Source organism: Heterodontus francisci, chromosome 3 (assembly GCF_036365525.1).
Source record: "Heterodontus francisci isolate sHetFra1 chromosome 3, sHetFra1.hap1, whole genome shotgun sequence".
Taxonomy (NCBI): domain Eukaryota; kingdom Metazoa; phylum Chordata; class Chondrichthyes; order Heterodontiformes; family Heterodontidae; genus Heterodontus; species Heterodontus francisci.
The window spans coordinates 97,021,979-97,045,055 of NC_090373.1; the positions used below are offsets into that span (position 1 = coordinate 97,021,979).

The 23,077-nt window shown below is 41.7% G+C and overlaps 1 protein-coding gene across 4 annotated transcripts in view; it reads right to left on the reverse strand.

Annotated features, from left to right (window-relative positions):
• opn5 (opsin 5) overlaps window positions 1-23,077 on the reverse strand; it is a 473,827-nt gene that overhangs the window by 294,146 nt on the left and 156,604 nt on the right. For all 4 annotated transcript variants that reach the window (XM_068024828.1, XM_068024818.1, XM_068024848.1 and 1 more), the window contains 6 exons: window positions 21,570-21,693; window positions 16,145-16,356; window positions 10,482-10,542; window positions 6,943-7,037; window positions 6,185-6,283; window positions 3,756-3,812 (listed from right to left, as the gene is read on the reverse strand). In XM_068024828.1, the coding sequence (XP_067880929.1) occupies window positions 3,756-3,812; window positions 6,185-6,283; window positions 6,943-7,037; window positions 10,482-10,542; window positions 16,145-16,356; window positions 21,570-21,693 (648 nt within the window). The remainder of the gene's footprint in view (window positions 1-3,755; window positions 3,813-6,184; window positions 6,284-6,942; window positions 7,038-10,481; window positions 10,543-16,144; window positions 16,357-21,569; window positions 21,694-23,077) is intronic.

Sequence of the window (23,077 nt, forward strand, 5' to 3'; positions counted from 1 at the left end):
AACGGTTTAGATCCAATCCGCCATTACAGAGAGACATGGTTACAAGATGACCAAGGTTGAAAAATAAATATTCCAACCTTTCGAAGAGACAAATAGAATGGAAAAGCAGAAGGAGCAGCGTGCTAGTAAAGGATGATATAAGGATAGTAGTATTGGCTCAGAAGATCAGGAACTGGAATCAGTATGGGTGGAGATTAGGAATAGCAAGTGTCAGAAAACACTGGTGGGAGTCATTTAGAGCCCCCCTAACAGTAGCTACGCCAGTGGACAAAGCAATAAGCAAGAAATTATTGAAGCTTGTAACAAAGGCAATGTGATAATTGTGGGGGACTTTAATCTTCACCTGGACTGGATCAATCAAATTGGCAAAGGTGGTCTGGAAGACAAGTTTGCAGAATGCTTTCATGACAGTTTTTTGGGAACAATACATGGTAGAACAAACTAGGGATAAAGGTATTTTAGATCTAGTATTGTGCAATGAGGCAGGGCTGATTTGTAACCTCACAGTAAAAGATCTGAAGAGAAAAAAGTGATCATAATACAATTGAATTCCATATTAAGTTTGTAAGCAGCATACTCCAGTCCCAAACATGAATTTTAAACAAAGCCAATTACTTAGGTACGAGGGAAGAGTTGGCTAAGTAGATTAAAAGGTATGGCAGTCAATAAATAGTGGGAAACATTTAAAGAAACAATTCAAAATGTTCAACAAAAGTACATTCCATTAAAACAAGAACTCAGCAAGGAAGATCCATCTGTGGCTTACTAAGGAAGTTAAGGGCAGTATTAGATTAAAAGAAGAGGCTTATAATTTTTGCAAACGTTAGTAGTAAGCATGAGGATTAGGAGTGTTCCAGAAATCAGCAAAGGGCCACCAAAAAGTTAATAAGGGAAAAAATAAAATAAGACAGTAAACTAGTCAGGAATATAAAAAGATTGTCGGGGGTTTTACAAGTATATAAAAAGGAGAGTAGCTAAAGTTGGCCCCTTAGAGGCCGAGACAGGAGAAATTATTATTGGAACTGAGGCATATTATTGGACAGAGACATTGAACAAATATTTTGTATCCATCTTCAAAGTAGAAGACACAAGTTATCTACCCAAAATAAAGGATAACCTCAGGGCTTATAAGAGTGAGGTAATTAAAGAAATTAATATCAGCAGAGAAAAATACTGGAGAAACTCAAGGGACTAAAATCAGACAAATCCCCAAGACCTGATGGTCTACATTCAAGGGTTTTAAAAGAGGCAGCTGCAGAGCTAGTGGATGCACTGGTTATGATTTTCCAAAATTCCCTAGATTTGAGAATGGTCCCAGTGGAATGGAAGACAGCAAATTTAACACTGCTGTTTAGGAAAGGAGGGAGAGAAAAACAGGGACCTACAGGCCAGTTAGCCTGACATCAGTCGTTAGAAAAATGCTGGAATCTATTATTAAGGAAGCCTAAAGGCACTTAGAAAGTCATAGTATGATCAGACAGAGTCAATAAGGGGAAATGAAAGGGAAATGGTGTTAGACAAATTTATTAGATTTTCTTGAGAATGTAACTAGTCAGATAAAGGGGAACCAGTAAATGTAGTATACTTGGATTTCCAAAAGGCATTTAATAAGGTGCCACCCAAAAGGTTGATAAGCAAGATAAAACATCATGGAATTGGGGGTAATATATTAGCATGGAAAGATGATTGGTTAATGGACAGGTTAACAAACAGTAGAGATAAATGGGACATTTTCAAGTTGGCAGGCTTTTAACCAGTGCAGCACCACAAAGATCAGTGCCGGGGAACTCAGCTATTCGCAATCTAGAGAATGACTTTGGTGAAGAGACAGAGAGTATTGTAACTAAGTTTGCTGATGACAAAGTGAGATGGGAATGTAAGCTGAGAGGAGGACATAAAGAGGCTGCAAAAGATACAGACAGGTTAATTGAGTGGGCAACAAGGTGACAGATGGAATATAATGTGAGGAATTGTGAAGTTATTCACTTTGATCCCAAGAATAGAAAAGCAGAATATTTTTTTAAAAGGCGCGAAACTTCTAAATGTTGATGTTCAGACAGACTTGGGTGTGCTTGTACAAGGAACACAAAGTTAGCATGCAGGTACAGCAAGCAATTAGGAAGGCAAATGGGATGTTGGCCTTTATTGCAAGGGAATTGGAGTACTTGATTAAAGAGGACTTGCTACAATTAGGCTTTGGTGAGACCACACCTGAAGTACTGTGTATAGTTTTTGTCTCCATATTTAAGGAAGGATATACTTGCATTGGAGGTAGTACAGCGAAGGCTCACTAGATTGGTTCCTATGATGACAGGCTGAGTAAATTGGGTCTATATCCTCTGGATTTTATAAGAATGAGAGTTGATCTCATTGAAACATATAAGAATATGAAGGGGCTTGACAGGGGAAACACACAGGTTGTTTCCCCTGGCTGGGGAATCAAGAACATGTGGGCACAGACTCAGGATAAAAGGCTGGTCATTTTGAACTGAGATGAGGAGCAATATCTGCACTCAGAGGGTTGTGAATCTTTGGAATTTTCTCCCCCAGAGGGTTGTGGAAGTTCATTTGTTGAATATTTGAAGGCTGAGAGAGACAAGACTTTTGGTGTCTCAGATAATCAAGGATATGGGGAGCTTGCAGGGAAGTGGAGTTGAAACCAAAGATCGGAAATGAGCAGGCTCAACAAGCCCTATGGTCTACTCCTGCTCCAATATCGATGTTGCTATGGTCAATCAAAATGCAAACCTTCTGTATTTACTATGTCATTGTGTCTATATAGGAAATAAATACCCTAGTGTTGGGGACTCTGGAAAATAAACCACAATATTTTGATGAAATCGTTAACTGGTGCTTGATATATGTTACTGGTGATAGAGGTGGTTCAGTGTTGTGAGAGAAATGAGGAGAAACTTAAGAAAAGCTACTAACGATACGCATTTTACTTAAGGCAGTTTTCCTTCGTTTAATGTTTGCCAAAAAAAAAAAACTACTGGTGAAAATGTTCACTCTGTGCAAAATATTTATACCACTATTCTACAGACCAAAATATGCTATCATGTTAATTGAAGAGCCCAAAATAGCATTCTACATATAAACTATCTTTTGCCTTGGAATTTAGAAGCATTAAAGGAAAATTTTTTTAAATGCACTGTTTGATTTAATTTTCTTAACTTTTCCTTTTGTTTTCTTGCTTTGCATTTTGTAGTGCACAAGTTGGCCCCTTTAAATAACCGCACGAGCGCAGTTACGCAAAACAAATTTCAAGGCGCCACACACTCAAACAAATTGCCTGGGGACACTCCAAAAAAAATTACAGGGTACTTTGATCAGAACTTTTTTTTTTTGTTTAAACGTTTTAGACAGACATTATATATTTTTGCATGTAAATCATTGACAAGAACGGTGTGTAATTTTTAGATACCAGTACAAGAGACCATTGGCCAGCACTGAATAATCCTCTAATGCTCCAGTCAATTTATCCAGTACTGCAATAAAATCCAATACAGATCCTTCTTTCCTGTTTACTTGGAGGGGGGGAAATCACCCAATGCCCCCGCCCCCCATTTTCTCCTGAGATCGGTATATCCAACACTTGCAAAAAATAATTTTAATACTTACTTGAGAGTAGAGTTGTGTTTAAGGCTTTGAAGTCCTGCAATAGTTAGCCCCTTTAAAAAGACCAATATACTACATTCATATAGAAACATCCTACAATACAGCAGAGAATTTGTTTCTCCTTACAGGTGACTTACATCGTCAAGCTCTGGTTTTGGAGGTAATTTTGCAGAAGTTTTGGGAGCAGCAATAACCTGTATTTAAAAAAAAGTTTTAGATTTTACTGCAGTGTTAATTAAGCTAAGGTAATTTTATGCAGGAAATGGGTATAATAATCCTTTTTAAAAACAATTTGAAAAGGAACAACAACATTACTAATCTGCAGTAAGCCTTAGGAATGGGGGAGGTCAGAAATAGGTTGTTTTCTTTTTTTTAAAAAAAGTTTTAAAAAACCTTCAGAGCAAAGATAAACTTCTAAATAAATGGTCCTAAAGCAATCAAATAATCAAACAAGTGACACAAAACAACTAGAAAAATATTGGAGGCAACTATTCCCTTTCTCCAGAACTTTTGCTCTCCCACTTACCCCAGAACGGAGTGTTAACATGTTTGCTGAACACTTGCCTGAACAGTATGCAAACAGCTTTTACATGTTCACGTTAACAGCACCACATTCTAGAACATAGAACAGTACAGGCCCTTCGGCCCACGATGTTGTGCTGACCCATTAACCTACTCTAAGATCAAACTACCTACATACCCTTCATTCTACTATCATCCATGTACCTATCCAAGAGTCGCTTAAATGTCCCTATTGTATCTGCTTCTACTACCACCGCTGGCAGTGCATTCCACGCACCCACCACTCTCTGTGTAAAGAACCTACCTCTGACATCTCCCCTAAACCTTCCTCCAATCACCTTAAAATTATGCCCCCTGGTGATAGCCCTTTCCGCCCTGGGAAAAAGTCTCTGGCTATCCACTCTATCTATGCCTCTCATCATCTTGTACCCCTCTATCAAGTCACCTCTCATCCTTCTTCGCTCCAATGAGAAAAGCCCCAGCTCCCTCAATCTTTCTTCATAAGACATGCCCTCCAGTCCAGGCAGCATCCTGGTAAATATCCTCTGCACCCTCTAAAGCTTCCACATCCTTCCTATAATGAGGCGACCAGAACTGAACACAATATTCCAAGTGTGGTCTAACCAGGGCTTTATAGAGCTGCAGCATAACCTTGCGGCTCATAAATACAATCCCCCTGTTAATGAAAGCCAACACCCCATACGCCTTCTTAACAACCCTATCAACTTGGGTGGCAACTTTGAGGGATCTATGGACGTGGACACCAAGATCCCTCTGTTCCTCCACACTGCCAAGAATCCTGTCTTTAAGCCTGTATTCTGCATTCAAATTCGACCTTCCAAAATGAATCACTTCACACTTTTCCAGTTTGAACTCCATCTGCCACTTCTCAGCCCAGCTCTGCATCCTGTCAATGTCCCGTTGCAACCTACAACAACCCTCCACACCATCCACAACTCCAGCAACCTTTGTGTCATCGGCAAACTTACTAACACAGCCTTCCACTTCCTCATCCAAGTCATTTATAAAAATCACAAAGAGCAGAGGTCCCAGAACAGATCCCTGCGGAACACCACTGGTCACCGAGCTCCAGGCTGAATACTTTCCATCTACTACCACCTTCTATGGGCCAGCCAATTCTGTATCCAGACAGCCAAATTTCCCTGTATCCCATGCTTCCTTACTTTCTGAATGAGCCTACCTTATCAAACGCCTTGCTAAAATCCATATACACCACATCCACTGCTCTTCCTTCATCAATGCGTTTTGTCACATCCTCAAAGAATTCAATAAGGCTTGTGAGGCATGACCTAATTTTTGTTTTCCAATTAAAAGCTCAAGATTCAAAAATTTCTTTTTCAGCACCATCTAGCGGCAGCTTTGGACGTACAAGAGATGAGTCCCTAAAATTTAGCCAGTATTAGAACAGGGATATCCTTTTCACAGAATCATTACAGCGCTGTAGGAGGCCATTCGCCCCATCGTGTCAGCACCGGCTCTCAAAAGAGCAACGCCCTCAGTTCCATTCTCTTGCCTTTTCCCCATAACCCTGCACAAAGTGAAATTCAAGCTTACTTTCAATACCAGACTAATTTCTTCATACTTATCCTTCTGCTTCCTCCACCTTGCTCCAATCACTCCCTTCCTCACAAAATCCCCACGATCTCCCGCAATGTAACTTCTCCTGACTCAATGTGCCTCCAAATTCTTCATATTATTCACTACTTTTCTCTCTAAATTTCCAATGGAGTTAGCAATTCTTCCTCTTTTCTCACCACAAAAAAATCAGGAAATGCTACTTTTAGAAGGCTCTGAAGCTCAAAGTGCACTATAACTCAATGTCACTAGGGGTGGAAAAGTGAACCCACAAAATAGATGAAAGATATGATTGAGGCAGTTTAAATAAGAATCAAAATATACTAAGCAACGCCATCAGAGAAAATGAAAAGCCTAGTGAGGCAAATTTAGCTCCATTTTATGATAAAAAAACAATAAGAAGTCAGGAGGTTATGCCTGAACTTTTCTAATCCTTAACAAAACCTACCTCTCTTTCAGTTTCCGAAACCACGACCACAAAGTTGTCTGGGAAGACCCCTTGCTTGCCATTTAGTTCTCCTTTCCACCATCCCCTATCTCCTGTATCCTAGAAAGCAGTGAAAAATAAAGAATCTTCAATTTTTAGTGAGACTAAAACAATAGCATATGCCAAGTTGTACTGTTATTGAACTTTTATTAAAAGCAAAAAACTACTGTTACAGGATCAACTGGTATTAACCTTAAATGTCAGTTTACAGAAGCCAAAAATCTAAAAACAATTTTCAAGTGAATTTAAAGCCAACTTTTGATACCAGACCAGTTTCACAGATAGTAATTTAAAAATGTGTTCTTTTCTACAGATTACCTTTCAGATACGAACAAACTGATATTCTAGCCAAAGGTCTCCACAAAAAAATTACTATTTAGAAGTCAGTAAAGAAACATGGTCTCCAAGACAAATTATTTTGATGTACATTAATCAGCTATCAAGTGGTATAGAAGAATATTTCAGAAGATGCAATAGCATAGATGTTATTCAATTTATGAAGAAGCTCAGTCTTTCCTGGTGAACCTGAACATTAATTTGATGCCTATGTGAGGGAAGTGTCTCTGATGAAGCAATTATCCAAAGAAAGGCTGATGTGTAGTACTGTTCATTAAGGATAAGACAACTATTGGCATGTATATTGTTAACCCTCAAGTGATGAAAAACTCTGTAAGAGATGATAAGAAACAGATAGCTTTTTCATCCTAGGGAAAGCTTACCTTATTTATCAGCAGAATATGGTCTCCTTCCTTAATACTAAGTTCATCAGAGTTGGTTGCTTCATATGTAAAAACTGCTTTGCAATATTCCTTAACTAAAATGAAAATGAACTGCATAAGATCAGAGTTTTATGCAAATAAATGTGTATGCTTAAAGCTTAATGAATAAGAAACAATAATTAAGTAGCTCAACTAACTCATGTGTATTCATTTAATAAAAGCATAACAAAGAAAAGACATATTTAGCCCTCGGATTGAAAAGGGATATTGGCGATGTATTTACCTATTCAGGATAATTGCGAAGCAAAGTTCTTGAATAAGTTACTTCACATTTCTTTGTTCCATTATACAATCTTGCTGTATAGTTTGGAAAATAAATATTTACTGTCAGATAACCTTTTCACAATTACAGGGCATTTGAAGTCTGCTGCATTGCCACTCTCCATGCTGCAGATTCTATGGTGCAACAACTGTAAATGAGTTGATGGACCTGCAGTTAAGGTTCAGTACACTATTGTGGTATAGTTTGCACCAAAATAATCACAGTCTAAAGCTAAGTAATTAAGTGTGGCAGGTGATGAGGGAACCAACAAGAGAGAAAAACCTACTTGACCTCGCCCTCACCAATCTACCTCTCGCAGATGCTTCGGTTGATGACAGTATTGGTAGGAGTAACCACCGCACAGTCCTTGTGGAGACAAAGTCCCTCCTTCACATTGAAGGTACCCACCATCGTGTTGTGTAGCACTACCAGCGTGCTAAATGGGATAGATTTCAAAAAGGTCTAGCAACTCAAAACTGGGCATCCATGAGGCGCTGTGGGCCATCATCAGCAGCAGAATTGTATTCAACCACAATATGTAACCTCATGTCCCGGTATATCCCCCACTCTACCATTACCATCAAGCCTGAGGACCAACCCTATTTCAAAGAAGAGTGCAGGAGGACATGTCAGGAGCAGCATCAAGCATACCTTAAAATGAGGTGTTAGCCTGGTGAAGCTACAACACAGGACTACTGACATGCCAAACAGCAGAAGCAGTCTGCAATAGACAGGGCTAAGCGACCCCACAACCAATGGATCAGATCTAAGCTCTGCAGTCCTGCCACATCCAGTCGTGAATGGTGGTGGACAATTAAACAACTGACAGGAGATGGCAGCTCCACAAATATCCCTATCCTCAATGATGGAGGAGCCCAGCACATCAGTGCAAAACACAAGACTGAAGCATTTGCATCCAGCTTCAGCCAGAAGTGTCGAGTGGATGATCCATCTCGGCTCCTCCAGAGGTCCCCAGTATGCCAGTCTTCAGCCAACTTGACTCACTCCACGTGATATCAAGAAAAGGCTGAAGGCACGGAATACTGCAAAGGCTATGGGCCCTAACAACATTCTGGCAATAGTACTGAAGACCTGTGCCAAGATGTTCCAGCACAGCTACAACACTGGCATCTACCTGGCAATGTGGAAAATTGCCCAGTTATGTCCTGTACACAAAAAGCAGGAAAAATCCAACCCGGCCAATTACCGCCCAATCTGCCTACTCCTGATCATCATTTAGGTTTCCGCCAACTTAAGACCAGAAGTGGGGTGTTCACTAATGATTGCAGTGTTAAGTACCATTTATGACTGAAGCAGTGCACATCCACATTCAGCATGACCTGGACAACATTCAGGCTTGGGCTGATAAGTGGCAAGTAACATTCGCTCCACACAAGTGCCAGGGCAAAGACCATCTCGAACGAAAGAGAATCTAACCATCTTCTCTTGAGATTCAGCAGCATTAACATCACTGAATACCCCACCTACAACATCCTGAGGGTTAAAATTGATCAAAAACATAACCGGACGAACCATAGAAATATTGTGGCTACAACAGCACATCAGAGGCTGGGAGGTGAGCTGCGACTAATTCTCCTCCTGACTTTTCAAAGCCTATCCACCATCTACAAGGCACAAGTCAGGACCGTGATGGAATACTCACCACATGCCTGGATGAGTGCAGCACCAACACTCAAGAGGCTCAACACCATCCAGGACAAAGTGTAATATTACTTCTCCCTTTGGTCTGTGACCTGTTGTAAGACTCACAGGACTACAAGTAATATCCTAATAAAATGTGTGTTCTATTATAACTGAACTGGAACGTATATCTTCAAATAGTTACTGCACGAGCTAGATCTAAAAACCTCTCACTCTGCCAGGATCTATCCACAACTGCCTGCAACACAGCATCACTTCCTCTGGTGATCTTCACTTGAAGCTTCTTAAGGTGGTCCGTTCTTAAGGTAGTTCCTTCTTAAGCTCGTCCCACAACAAAAAGCTGCCTGCTTGATCAGCTACCTTAAACGTTTACTCCCTCCAACACCGGCACACAGTGGCAGCAGAGTGTACGATCTACAAGGTGCACTGCAATAATTCGCTAAACCTTATTTGCCAGCACCTTCCAAACACGTGATCTCGACCACCAAGAAGAACAAGGAGAGCAGATGTTTGGGAACGCCACCACCTGAAATGTTGCCCTCCAAGCCACACACCATTCTGACTTGCGATTATATTGCCATTTCTTCATTGTTGCTGGGTCAAAATCCTGGAACTTCCTTCCTAACAGTACTCTGGGTGTACCTACAACATACGTGGACTGCATGGTTCAATATGGCAGCTCAGCACGACCTTGAAAAATATTCAATGCTAATAGCAGTAATTCCAATCAAAAGACTGAACAGATTACTCATCAACCACAGCAAACTAATTAGGAACATATAAACCATAATTATTGCACTCTTTTGCATACTGCAAAACAACAGGTCAAGTAGTGATTGAATGTTGCTAAGATTGTACATTCACTATTTAACACTACAACACATCATAGACACATGGAGCCCAACTTATCAGGGTCTGACTTGGATTTTTTTTCAAGCCTGCACAAGGTTTATTGCTTGCTGTTTGGATATGATAACACCAGTAGACGAGCCAGAAAAACATCTCATTTGGCTCTCAAAGTATCTATACCTTCAGGACTGGAAACTATTTTCAGATCAACCCTTTGGAGGAAGTATTGAACATTCTTGTGCCATATCTGAATCTGGTTAATTGCACTGTGACTAAACTGTTGGTATCCGATCTTCAATTTCATATTGCTACTTTGATTTACTGTAGCTTTTGAACATATGCTCTATAACTAGATCTTATCCGAAGAGGCGCACTGTGCAATTGGTCACTTCCTCCAGAGGGCAGCAGAACTACACTGTTGTTAAAAGCAGAAGTAACGTTTTTGGTCCATCTCACAGAAACACTTCAAATATCCAACCGATGATTACTGTTGCCTGTATTATATTGAACTAAACATTTTTAGCATAATACTATTTGTCTTCTTTAGTTACACCAATTTCCCACTACCTACTGATATTTCTGATGAATTTGTCAAACATTTGAGCGATCCACCTACAACTGGCATGAAGAAGCACTGGAATCTAAAAATACATTAGTAGGAATCTGCTTGTAACTAGTATGTGCTACAAGGGTTTCTGAAAAATACCTTTATGTTTATTTTCTGGTTCATTTTTCACAGCCTCTGCATTATTGGTTGGAGTTAATTGCTGTAAAAGTACACAAATTTGCATGAAATTAGTGAACATATATAGGTCAAAACAGTTGTAACTGCATTACACCAAATATTTTGAAAGTAATAGCCCAATCATCATACAACACATGAAGCCATTCTTCCACAATCTAACTGGCTTTGTAGCCACTTGCTCTTGGAATTTTTTTAATCAAATTATTTTGATTTTATTTACTCATTGATCTCCTCTGGTACTACTCGAGAATAAAATTCAACAAATAATTCTTGAATTGTGTACACATCAGCAACTGACATATTTGATGCAGCCTGCTACTAGAGTGACAGAAAACCTCTTCTCAACATAAGGCCAGTCAAAATGCTTATGACTGCATAGGACATGAAGCGTAAAAACATACGCAACAGGAAAGGCCCCAAAGCATCCTCTGCTATTCAATACGATCATGGCCGATAATCTACCTCAATTCCACTTTCCTGTCTGCTCCCCATATCGCATATGTCAAATTGGGCACTTGTTGGAAGTGTAGCCTTAGAACACACTATCTCGATGGGTTCATTGACAGCATTTGTCAAAGTGCACGGTTTCTCTACTATTATCCGAATCCAACTTATCACCATGCAGTTCTCAACAAACAGGATATTGCCACAATGACGAAAACCACTTGATGCAGATGGCAGACAAGAAATGGTATGATCATAATAATGTTTGTGGTCCCACTGGTGTTTTTTTCACTCTTGCGAGATTCTGCACAACTTTGCGAGGTAGGTTCAGTCACAGCATTAACTGTAGAATTTTGACAATTTCCAGTGAGGAATTTCCCCAGTCTGGGGAACCCCCAGACAGCCCTACCCCAGCTGTATTTTCCACTCCTCCATCTATTTGGCCTATCCTGTATAACCACCATACATAATGAGGCAACCAGTCACACAAATCCTTGCGGCACAGTGGCGCAGTGGTTAGCACTGCAGCCTCACAGCTCCAGTGACCCGGGTTCAATTCTGGGTACTGCCTGTGTGGAGTTTGCAAGTTCTCCCTGTGTCTGCGTGGGTTTCCTCCGGGTGCTCCGGTTGGTAGGTAAATTGGCCATTGTAAATTGCCCCTAGTATAGGTAGGTGGTAGGGAAATATAGGGACAGGTGAGGATGTGGTAGGAATATGGGATTAGTGTAGGATTAGTATATATGGGTGGCTGATGGTCGGCACAGACTCGGTGGGCCGAAGGGCCTGTTTCAGTGCTGTATCTCTAAACATAAACTAAACATAAACATTACCCAGTAATAGAATCATAGAAAATTTATGGCACAGCAAGAGGCCGCCTGGCCCATCTTGTCTGCACCGGCCGAAAAGAAAAACGAGCCATCCAGTCGAATCCCATTTTCCAGCATTTGGTCCGTAGCCCTGCAGATTGCGGCACTTCAGGTGTACATCCAGGCACCTTTTAAATGAGACGAGGGTTTCTGCCTCTACCACCCTTTCAGGCAGTGAGTTCCAGACACCCACCACCCTCTGGGTGAAAACATTTTTCCTCATCTCCCCTCTAATCCTTCTATCAATCACTTTAAATCTATGCCCCCCAGTCACTGAAATCTCTGCTGAGGTATTTCGGTCCTTCACATCCACTCTATCCAGGCCCCTCAAAATTTTGTACATCTCAATCAAATCTCCCCTCAGCCTTCTCTGTTCTGAGGAGAACAACCCCAGCCTACCCAATCTTTCCTCATAGCTGCAATTATCCAGTCCTAGCAACATCCTCGTAAATCTCCTCTTTACCCTCTGTAGTGCAATTTTATCCTTTCTATAATGAGGTGAGCAGAACTGCACACAGTACTCAAGTTGTGGCCTAACCAATGAGCTATACAATTCCAGCATACCCTCCCTGCTCTTACATTCTATGTTGCGGCTAATAAAGTAAAGGATGCCATATGCCTTCTTAATCACCTTATCGACCTGTCCTATGACCTTCAGGGATCTGTGGATATGCACTCCAAGGTCCCACACTTACTCTACCTCTCAGTATTTTCCCATTTATTGTGTATTCCTTTGCCTTGTTTGGCCTCCCAAATGCAACACATCACACTTCTCTCAAGTTCCATTTGCCACTTATCTGCCCACCTGACCAGTCCATTGATATCTTCCTGTTGTCTGCAGCTATCTTCCTCACTATCAACCCACGCGACCAATTTTTGTGGCGTCTGCAAAGTTCTTGATCATTCCCCCTACATTTGAATCCAGATAGTTAACATATACCACAAAAAGCAGGGGTCCCAGTACTAAGCCCTACGGAAACTCACTGGACGCTACCCTCCAGTCACAAAACAACCGTCGTCAATTATCCTATGTTTCCTGTAACTGAGCCAATTTTGTAGCCAGTTTGTTACATTCCCCTGTATCCCATGGGCTTTTTTGAAACCAGTCTGTCATGTGGGACCTTGTCAAAAGTCTTGCTAAAATCCATGTAGACCACATCAACTGCATTATCAATTCTCCTAGTTACTTCTTTAAAAAATTCAAACAAGTTAGTCAGGCATGACCTTCCCTTAACAAATCCATGCTGACTATCCTTGATTAATCTGTGCCTTTGCAAGTGACGGTCTATCTTGTCTCTCAGAACTGATTCCAATAATTTGCGCACAACTGACGTTAGACTGATTGGATTGTAATTATTCGGTCTATCCCTCGTTCCCTTTTTAAACAAAGGTACAACATTAGCAGACCTCCAATTTTCCAGCACCACATCTGTATCCAGTTAATATTGGGGGAGTTAAAATCCCCTATTACTGCCCTTTTGTTTTTGCACTTGAGGTTTGCCTACATATCTGCTCTTCTATCTCCCTGTAACTGTTTGGTGGTCTACTGAGGTGCAAACCATCCTGCTTGTACGGGTCCCACCTCCCCCAGAACCAGTCCCAAGACCCAGGAACCTAAAACTCTCCCTCCTGCACCAGCATTCCAGCCACACATTATTAGCTCTAACCTCCTAATTCTATGCTCACTAGCATGTGGCACTGGGAGTAATCAGTAGATTACTACCTCTAAGGTCCTGATTTTTAATGTCATACCTAGCTCCCTAAAAATCTGCTTTCAGGACCTCATCCCTTTTTCTAGATACGCCATTGATACCAATATGAACCATGACCTCTGGCTATTCACTCTCCCCCTTAAGTATATCCTGCAGCCTCTCTGTGACATCCTTGACCTTGGCACCAGGAAAGCAGCATGGTGTCATGTCTACGGCCGCAGAAACGCTTTTCTGTTCACCTAACTATTAAATACCCTCCCACTATTTCTCTTCCACTCCTCTTCCTTCCCGCACGTGCAGCAGAGCCACCCGTGGGGCCCCAAACTTGGCTGTTGCTACACGCCTCTGAGGAACCATCGCCATCACCTGCATCCAAAATGGAAAACCGGTTTGTGAGTGAGATAGACTAAGAGGACTCCAGCACTAAAATAAAAGCAAAATACTGCAGATGCTGGAAATCTGAAATAAAAACAAGAAGTGCTGGAAATACTCAGCAGGTCTGGCAGCATCTGTGGAGAGAGAAGCAGAGTTAACGTTTCAGGTCAGTGACCCTTCATCAGACTCCAGCACCACCTGCCTGGTCCTCCTAGACCTTTTGGTGGTCACCCATTCCCTCTCTGCCGGCACGTTGCTAACCAGCGGTGTAACCACCTCCCTAAATGTGCTAGCCACATAGCACTCAGCCTCGTGGATGCATCACAGTGACTCCAGCCACCACTCAAGTTCCGAAACCCAGAGCTCAAGTTCATGCAACTGTTGACACTTACTGCACACGTGTTCCTCAAGGCCACTTGAAGCATCCACAATTTCCCACATACCACAAGAGGCACATTCCACTCAGCTGAGCTGCCCTGCCATATCTTAACCTTACTTTAAAACTAGTTGCTAGTAGAATGTAGAATTGCATACCCTTACTCACCAATCAGCTCCTTCTCCTGTTCTCCTGTAGGTAGTTAAATATGATTTAAAACTTCTATATTTTTCTATTGTGCTGCTATTTACACACAGTCCCTCCCAGTGGATATGCATTGACCAATGGGCTTACAAGTTAAGTTGCATTTTCCTAGCTTGGAGACAAAGGATGAAAACTCACCAACTACTGGAGGCTGAAAAAGGTAGCAGAAAGTAGCACCTCCTTTCCCTCATCACCAATCTCCCAGCTTCACACTCTGTGCCCAAGGGGAGGTGGTGCTCCTTTCTTCTACCTTTTTCAGCCTCCAGTAATTGGTGAGTTTTCTTCGTTTGTCTCCAAGCCAGGAGAGTGCAACTTAACTCATAAGCCACACTCAGTGTAAGAAAGCGACGAAACAGAGAAATTACAATTTTCACATTTACAGAACATCTCAAAGTGATTCACACACAAAACATTACTTTTGAAATGTCATCAATGTTATTGCATAAGCAAACGTGGCAGCCAATTGGAAACAATCAACACTGTAATAAATATCAACCTGGCCGGGATTTTACATTGGCGAAGGCCCCGCCCACTGGCTTAAAAGTCGGGGACAAGCCCACCTCTACCGGGCCTGGGAGCCATGCAGAGATTTTACATGGCCCAGGTCCTTAATTGTCCTCGGGCGGGCCAGTCAGGGGGCCAGCAGCTCCTCAGTCTCAGCAGTGCCAGTGGGAGCAATGGCCACGTCTGGGGCTGCACCCAGCTTCAGGAGGATCATGGACTGGCACCGAGAAAGTCAAGTGGGGTTTTGGGCCTCGCGGGGACAATCGGCTAGTCCTCTGTCAGACAAGGTGAGGGGAGGCTGGTGGGGGGTTGGTTGGGGGAGGAGGATGGGAATGTAGTGCAGTGGGGGGCAGCTTCTGCCATGGGGAGCCTGCCATGGGGCAAAAAGTGCCCGATCAGGAGGGCCTCCCCCACCAGCCCCCAGCGCGCAAGGAGGCCACCAGGTTTTACTGAGCTGCTTCCTGGGGGTCCTGAGTCACTCACCCGCCACTGGTAACATACCAGCGGCAGCAGGAGATCCTTAAGTGGCTGTTAATTGGCCAATTAAGGGCCTTTAATACCGCTGCCCCTGCCTCCCACTCAATTTTACAAACCCCTCCCGCCTCCAGCCCACTCCTGAGGGGGCCATAAAATTCCGGCCCTTGTATCTATATAGCGTATTTAACATGGTAAAACATCCCAAGGTGACTCACAGGAGCGTTAATGGACAGAAATTGACACCAAGGCACAAAAGGAAATATTAGGACAGGTGATCCAAAGCTGGGTCAAAGTGCTAGGTTTTAAGAAGCGACTTGAAGGAGCAGAGAAATGGACAGGTTTAGGTAGGTAATTTCAGACCTTAGGGTCCAGACAGCTAAAGGTGCTGTCCCAAATGCTGCGGCAAAGGGAGATGCACAGCAGGCCAGAACTAGGGGAAAGCACAGTTCTTGTCGGGCTGTAGGAGCAGAGGATCAGTTAATCTAGTTAACAGATCAATGCTCAAAAGATCGATGATTTCAAATACCTTTCCCCCTATATTTTCTAATAACTTGAATGATTCAAGTGGTCGGATTTCCTAGTCTCTCATTTTAAATAAAACTTGACATTTTACATCATGCAAACTAACTATTGCAGATAATACCTCTTCACTTATACGCGGCCCACCTTTTCTGATTTTTTATCCTCCAGTTCAGTACTGGATAACCTTGATTTTAGTTTTACGGATCCTTCCTTAAATATGTCTCCAAATCCCACACCACGGATTTTCTTTGGCTGGGCAGTTGTTCCTGCTCCTACTGGGCTCTCATTTCCTGTAAATTCTATAGGTGATGTTGGTGATGCAGGTCCCACTCCAATCAAATCCTTGACGGGCATGTCTGTTACAGCAAGAGAATCAAAAGTGCTTAACATGATAAACATAGTCACTGTTGCTTATGTAACAGACCTATCTTAAATACAGCATAAAGAGTGATTAATCGTGTCAATAAACCAATTTAGAGGTTGTAGCAGCATCATGTCCCAAATTATAGGATAAGCTACTTTATAGGCTCTGCATTCTTCAAGCTGAGATACCCTCCATAGACAAAAGATAAAGCATAGTTGGTGATTATGCTTATAAAGGTACATATCCCTTTAAGAAAGCATTCTGCATTTGCCTGTGTGACCTTTCACTTCCCCCCACAGAATAAAAGCTGTACATCAAAGCCAGAGCATTACTGCATCTTTACCACAGTCAGTAGAAATATGCTGCATAGCTGGAAAAACCCTCAACAAGGCATTGGTGCAATGGGTAGTGCAAACTGGCATTTGGAGGACACCTCAGTTTCATGAATGAAGACAACTTTGCAAGTTAGGTCATCTTCAGTTTTGGCAACGTCCAGGACCAAATAAGATTGCAGGAAGAGAAGGTGTACATGCCAAGACTAGTTGTTAGGGCAAATCTTCCGCAACTATAAGTCTAAGAGATAGCGATTCTTGAAAGTGTGAGGATCACTCCACATTATCTGCCTCACATATACTGCTAGCCTACGTTCCCTTGCTATCTAAGAAAGTAATCCATAAGCAATTCACCAACAGTGGGAAAAATAATTCTCTAACAGGACCTAAAACTGTCCTTCGGAAACAAAACAATCAGTGATGCATGAAACATATCCAGTGAATGAAATGTTAACCATATTGGTGCTGATGCCGGTGTGAAAAGCTTCCCTCCGCCATATCGAGGTTCCCGAAGTAGGATCCATGATTCAATAAACCAGTATATTCAATCTGTGCCAATTGTCAGAGAGCTATTACATATTCTTTCTTTGCATTTGATTAGGAGGAAAAACACAGCAAAGTTAACAACCACCACCATCAACCTCTGCAAGTTCATCTACAAGGGCATCTGTTTCCTGAGCAACCACGTCTGAGGGAGAGGAATGTAAATTCTTCCTGTACTGAATCAATTCCCCAAATTGTACTTTACAAATCCCGTTCAAGTTATCTACAGTTCATTTTGGAAATAAGATGAAATTACCTAATACCAAAGGGTTAAAGGCTCTCTAAGAATGACCAGTAAACAAGCTCTAATTTTGGATGGGCCCCTTCTTACTGTGAATAGACAGACAACTAACCAACAAAGAACATTTTAACGTAATGCCTTCCGTGATGATTCTTCCCCCACCCACCCCCCAATCAATACGGTACAACTCGCCTACATGTGTGACATACTAATATTTTTAATGATTCAGTACTTTTTTCTTAAACAATCCCAATTACTACATAAAGAACCCAATGTACTGCTACTAAAAATGTCAGTTAATACCTACATTTCCTTGTGGCTGGGCAAGTGATCTGTTATCGCTCAGATATGCTTAGGAATTGACATTTTTATTGCTTTCAATGCTACAGGAAGGACAGAAATTTGCAGAATTTGTTACATTGTGACAGCTGCTAGGGTTACACAAGCTCGGTACACAAATGGATCCCCTGATTTTATAGTGTCATGTTGACCAGGAAGGTCTTAATTTGAAGTAAACTCATGTCAGCTGGAGGAGCAGAGGAGGTTCCACAACTGTCTCAATGTGCATGACCTCAGGCGAAGAAAACACATAATCCAGATACAAATATAACTCCTTAGTGCCAGCAGCCAATCCCTAGACAATTTCATTTTTGGCTCTAAAATCCTCCATATCAAATAGCCAGTTAGCACTCTTTGTCTTGACTGAAACTAAGAATAGCCAGCTGGAAATCTGTCAGTGTCCTTGGAACCATGCCTATTCAAGAGTGACCATCTTCATACTCGAGAAAGGAACTTCCTTCATAAAAAGATGTACTTTTTGATAGCAGCCGTAGCTTAACAATACTCATTCTATACTTAGCGCTGAGGTACAGACTTTCTTCTCTTTGGTTCCTCCCGAACTTCACAATGCCTTACTCTTCAATCAACTAATGAAAAAGACGCTGCCAGACCTGCTGAATATTTCCAACATTTTCTGTTTTTATTTCAGACTTCCACGATCCGCAGCGTTTTGCTTTTATTTTAATGAAAAAATTGAAGTTAACTGGAATTCACATCTACTTCTACCACAAGCAAATCCTTTCACTCTTAGCTTTTCCCAGGATGCTACTTTGATCTATTCAGGCAAATAAGGTGGGAAGGGCTGCATGCTGGGAACAGAACCCACTTGAATTTTCCAATCGAAATTAATAGAAGGAAAATCAGTCATGTTCTCCAGGATGCACAGAATCCTCACCGTCAGATTCTTCTTTCCGCATTCCACCCAGGCAATAAAGATGAAAACCTATCCCATTATCTTTTCTTTGTGTTCTTTTCCCTTCTATTAAGAAAACAAAAAGACTAATTGGAAGAGGGCTAATTTCAATGCAATGAGAAGGGATCTAGCCAGGGTAGAATGCAACTAAAGACTGGCAGGAAGAGCTGTATCGGAACACTGGGTTATCTTTAAGGAAGAGATGTTTCAGGTAAAGGCTAGGTACATTCCAATGAGGGTGAAATAACAGAGCTTCTTGGATGATGAGGAACATAGAGATTACGATGAAAAAAAAAGGGTGTATGATGCATGTCAGCTGAATTCTTCAAGTGAGAACCAGACTAAATACAAGCTGACAGGGGAGGTGAAGAGGAAAATAAGACTGAAAAAGAGAATGTGAGAATAGAATGGCAGTCAACAGAAAAGGGAACCCAAAAGTCTTCTACCGGCATGTAAAAAGTGAGTTGTAAGAGGTGGAGTGAGGCCTATAACGGACAAAGAGAGCAATGTATGCTTAGAGCCACAAGGCAAAGCTAATATAGTTCATGAGTACTTTGTATCAGTGTTCACTAAAGAAGTGGAATCTGACAAAATATTGGCAGAAGTGGAGAGAATAGAGGCATTGGATTGGGTAAAAACTGGGGAGGGGGTTGCAGGGAGAGGTACTAAAAAGGATGGCTATGCTTAGCGTAGATAAGTCACCTGGAATTCACATCTACTTCTACCACAAGCAAATCCTTTCACTCTTAGCTCTTCCCAGGATGCTACGGTGATCTATTCAGGCAAATAAGGTGGGAAGGGCTGCATGCTGGGAACAGAACCCATGTTAGGTTGCTAAAGGAAGGGGGACGAGATAGTAGAGATATTCCAATCTTCCCTGGATCCAGGAGAGGTGCCAGAGGATTGGAGAATAGCAAATGTGACACCCTTATTCAAGAAACGGTGTAAGGACAGTCCTAGCAACTACAGGCCATTCACTTTATCAGTGGTGGATAAGATTTTAGAAACAGCAATCAATGGGGAAAAAAACCAACAAGGCACTTGGAAATGTTAGAGTTAATTAAGGATAGCCAGAACGGATTTGTCAAAGGCAGTTCACGCTTGACTCACATAATTACATCTTTTGATGAAGTAATGAGAAGGCTGATGAAGGGAATGCAGTGGATGTTATTTATATGCATTTTAAGAAAGCGCTTGATAAGGTACCACATGGGTCAGTGTTCATTTGGATAAAAAAATTGGCTTAAGGACAGAAAACAGCGAGTTATAGTAAAGGTTTGTTTTTCAGACTGGAAGTCTTCCCAAGCGTCAGTGCTGCGACCACTGATTTTTTTTTCTACATATATCTTGGAATACCAGTGAGGATGACATGAACAGCCTGCAACTGGACATAAATTGGATAGCAGAATGGGAAGCGAAGTGGCAGATGGAATTTAATACTGGCAAGTGTGAAGTAATGCATTTTGGCAGAAGGAATAGGGAGAGGCAATAGATACTTAATGGCACAGTTCTAAAGAATGTGCAGGAACAGAAGGACCTGGGGCTGCCAGTGCTGCAATCTTTGAAGGTGGCAGGACATGTTGAGAGAGTGGTTAGTAAAGCATTGGGATCTTGGGTTTCATAAATAAAGGCACTGAGTACAAAAGCAGGGAGGTTATGCTGAACCTTTATAAAGTTCTGGTTAGGCCCCAACTGGAGTATTTCAACCAGTTCTGGTCACCATACTTTAGGAAAGATGTGAGGATCCTTGAAAGGGTGCAGAGGAGATTTACCAGAATGATTCCAGGGGTGGGGGATTTTAGTTACATGGTTAGGTTGGTAAAACTGCTGTTGTTCTCCTTAAAACAAAGGAGATTGAGGGGAGATTTAATAGAAATGTACAGATTATGGCAAGCTTAGATAGGTTAGACAAGGAAAAAAGTATACCCATTAACTAATGGTACAAGGACTTGGACACACAGATTGATGGTTTTGGGCAAGAGATGCAGGAGGAATGCGAGGAAGAACTTTTGTTTTAAATGCAGCAGGTGGTCATGACCTGGAACTCACCAACCAGACAAACAATTACTTTAAAAGGAAACTGGATGGCCACTTGAAGGAAATATATTTGCAGGGCTACAGGTGTCAAGTGGGGGAGTGGGACTGACTGGAAAGCTCTGTGGAGAACTGGTATGGACTTGATGGGCTAAATAGCCTCTTTCTCTGCTGTAAATGACTATGGCTACACTTTATCCTTAGTAAGTATTATGACAATACCTCAGCATTTAAAAAAAAAGGACTTGCATTTATATAGCGCTTTTAACGACCACCAGTCATTTCAAAGGCTTTACAACCAATCAAGTACTTTTGAAGTGTAGTTATTGGTTATAATGTAGGAAACCTGGCAGCCAATTTGTGCATAGCAAGCTCCCACTAACAGCCACGTGGGAATGACCAGATAATTTGTTTTTGTAATGTTGTTTGGGGGATAAACATTGGCCAGGACACTGGGGATAAGCTCTTCTTCAAAATAGTGCCATGGAATCCTTCACGTCCACCTGAGGGGTTAGATCATGCCTCGGTTGACGGTCTCATTCGAAATACAGCATCTGAGTGCAGCACTCCCTCAGTACTGCACTGAAATGTCAGCCTTGAAATTTGTGCTCAAATCCTGGAGTGAGACCTGAACCAACCCGAAACCCTGTGATTCAGAGGTAAAGGTGCTCCAGCTGAGCCACATCTGACAAAATGCAATTTAATCTGCATCTATGAAATAGCTTGCTTCACAGTTGTGGTCAAGGTAATGAATAATTTTTTTTTAAATTCTGGTGCCCTGTAAATAAATAAACTGTCCTTACCTGCTTCACTTAACATCTCATTAGACTGCCCATCTTCAGTGTGATCAGTCAACTCCTTAACAAAATTGGATGGGAACAATCCAGCTTTCTCATTCAGGATTCCCTTCCACCAGCCTTCCTCAACCTGCAAGGAGCAAATCACATGAAAGGCTGAAAACAGCGGGATGTCTAAACTGTAAATAGCAAGTAGTCTGGTATGGTATTAGTTAACACATCAACCTTTTCTTTAGTGAAAACTACTTCTGAAACGAAAAATGTCATGAGCCACTTAAACATATATAAACAAAAATCTGGATAGATAAATACAAAGTAAATATGTAGCTATAGTTACAACATATTTAATAAGAAAGAAAACTGGTATTAACTTTATTTCAGCATGATACTTGACACTGCATGCCGTCCAAAGATATGTGGAACCAAACAAGGAAGCCACTTTCATTGCTGCTGTGCGGATATTGCTGTACCTCTCCATATCCACAAGACTCCAGGAGTCAGTTGCAGGATATCTCAATTTCAATTGAATGTCATTTTGAAGACCAACTTGGCTTCTGCAAGCAAATGGTCTCTGCTCGATGGTTCGGGTTTGAATTTTTTTAAACCTCCCTCTGTCTCTATCATAATCATTAATATCCCAAACCCGAGCATGACTACAATATTACCAACCACCCTCCCTCACAAAGTATCTGATGATGTGTCAGTTAACCTTTTTAGATAAACGGTATGGAGGGAGATTGTCAACAAATAAAATAAAGACATATGATCAAATACTATGTTTTTTTTTAAGAGATACAGCACTGAAACAGGCCCTTCGGCCCACCGAGTCTGTGCCGACCATCAACCACCCATTTAAACTAATCCGACACTAATCCCATATTCCTACCACATCCCCACCTGTCCCTCTTTTTCCCTACCACCTACCTAAACTAGGGACAATTTATAATGGCCAATTTACCTATCAACCTGCAAGTCTTTGGCATGTGGGAGGAAACCGGAGCACCCAGAGAAAACCCACGCATACACAGGGAGAACTTGCAAACTCCACACAGGCAATACCCAGAATGGAACCCGGGTCGCTGGAGCTGTGAAGCTGCAGTGCTAGCCACTGTGCCGCATGTGAAACATGACAAATAATTTGTTGCTGGAAATGTAGATGAGTGGAATGCAGATGGTCATAGTTGGTAAATTGGGTTAAATTAAAATGTTGGATTCACACTCAATTATCCTTGGAAACTGGAAAGAAATTCCAGAAGAAAAATCAAAAACAACTGCTGAGTTGTCTGAATATGCTTTTCTTGCAAATCTTGCTATCTTTTCTGTGTATTTAAGACCAGGACAATTAGCTGCTGAAAGTGGCAAGAGTTGAAGAGTGAATGGCAACTTGTTAAATGTGCAGGAGAGCTTGGCTCCCATAGCAACCGTAACATTCAGCACAATCACCAGAATAGAAAACACTAACTACAGTCAGATCCATCAACATCTGCAAAGAGAACAGAGAGATCTCCCTCACA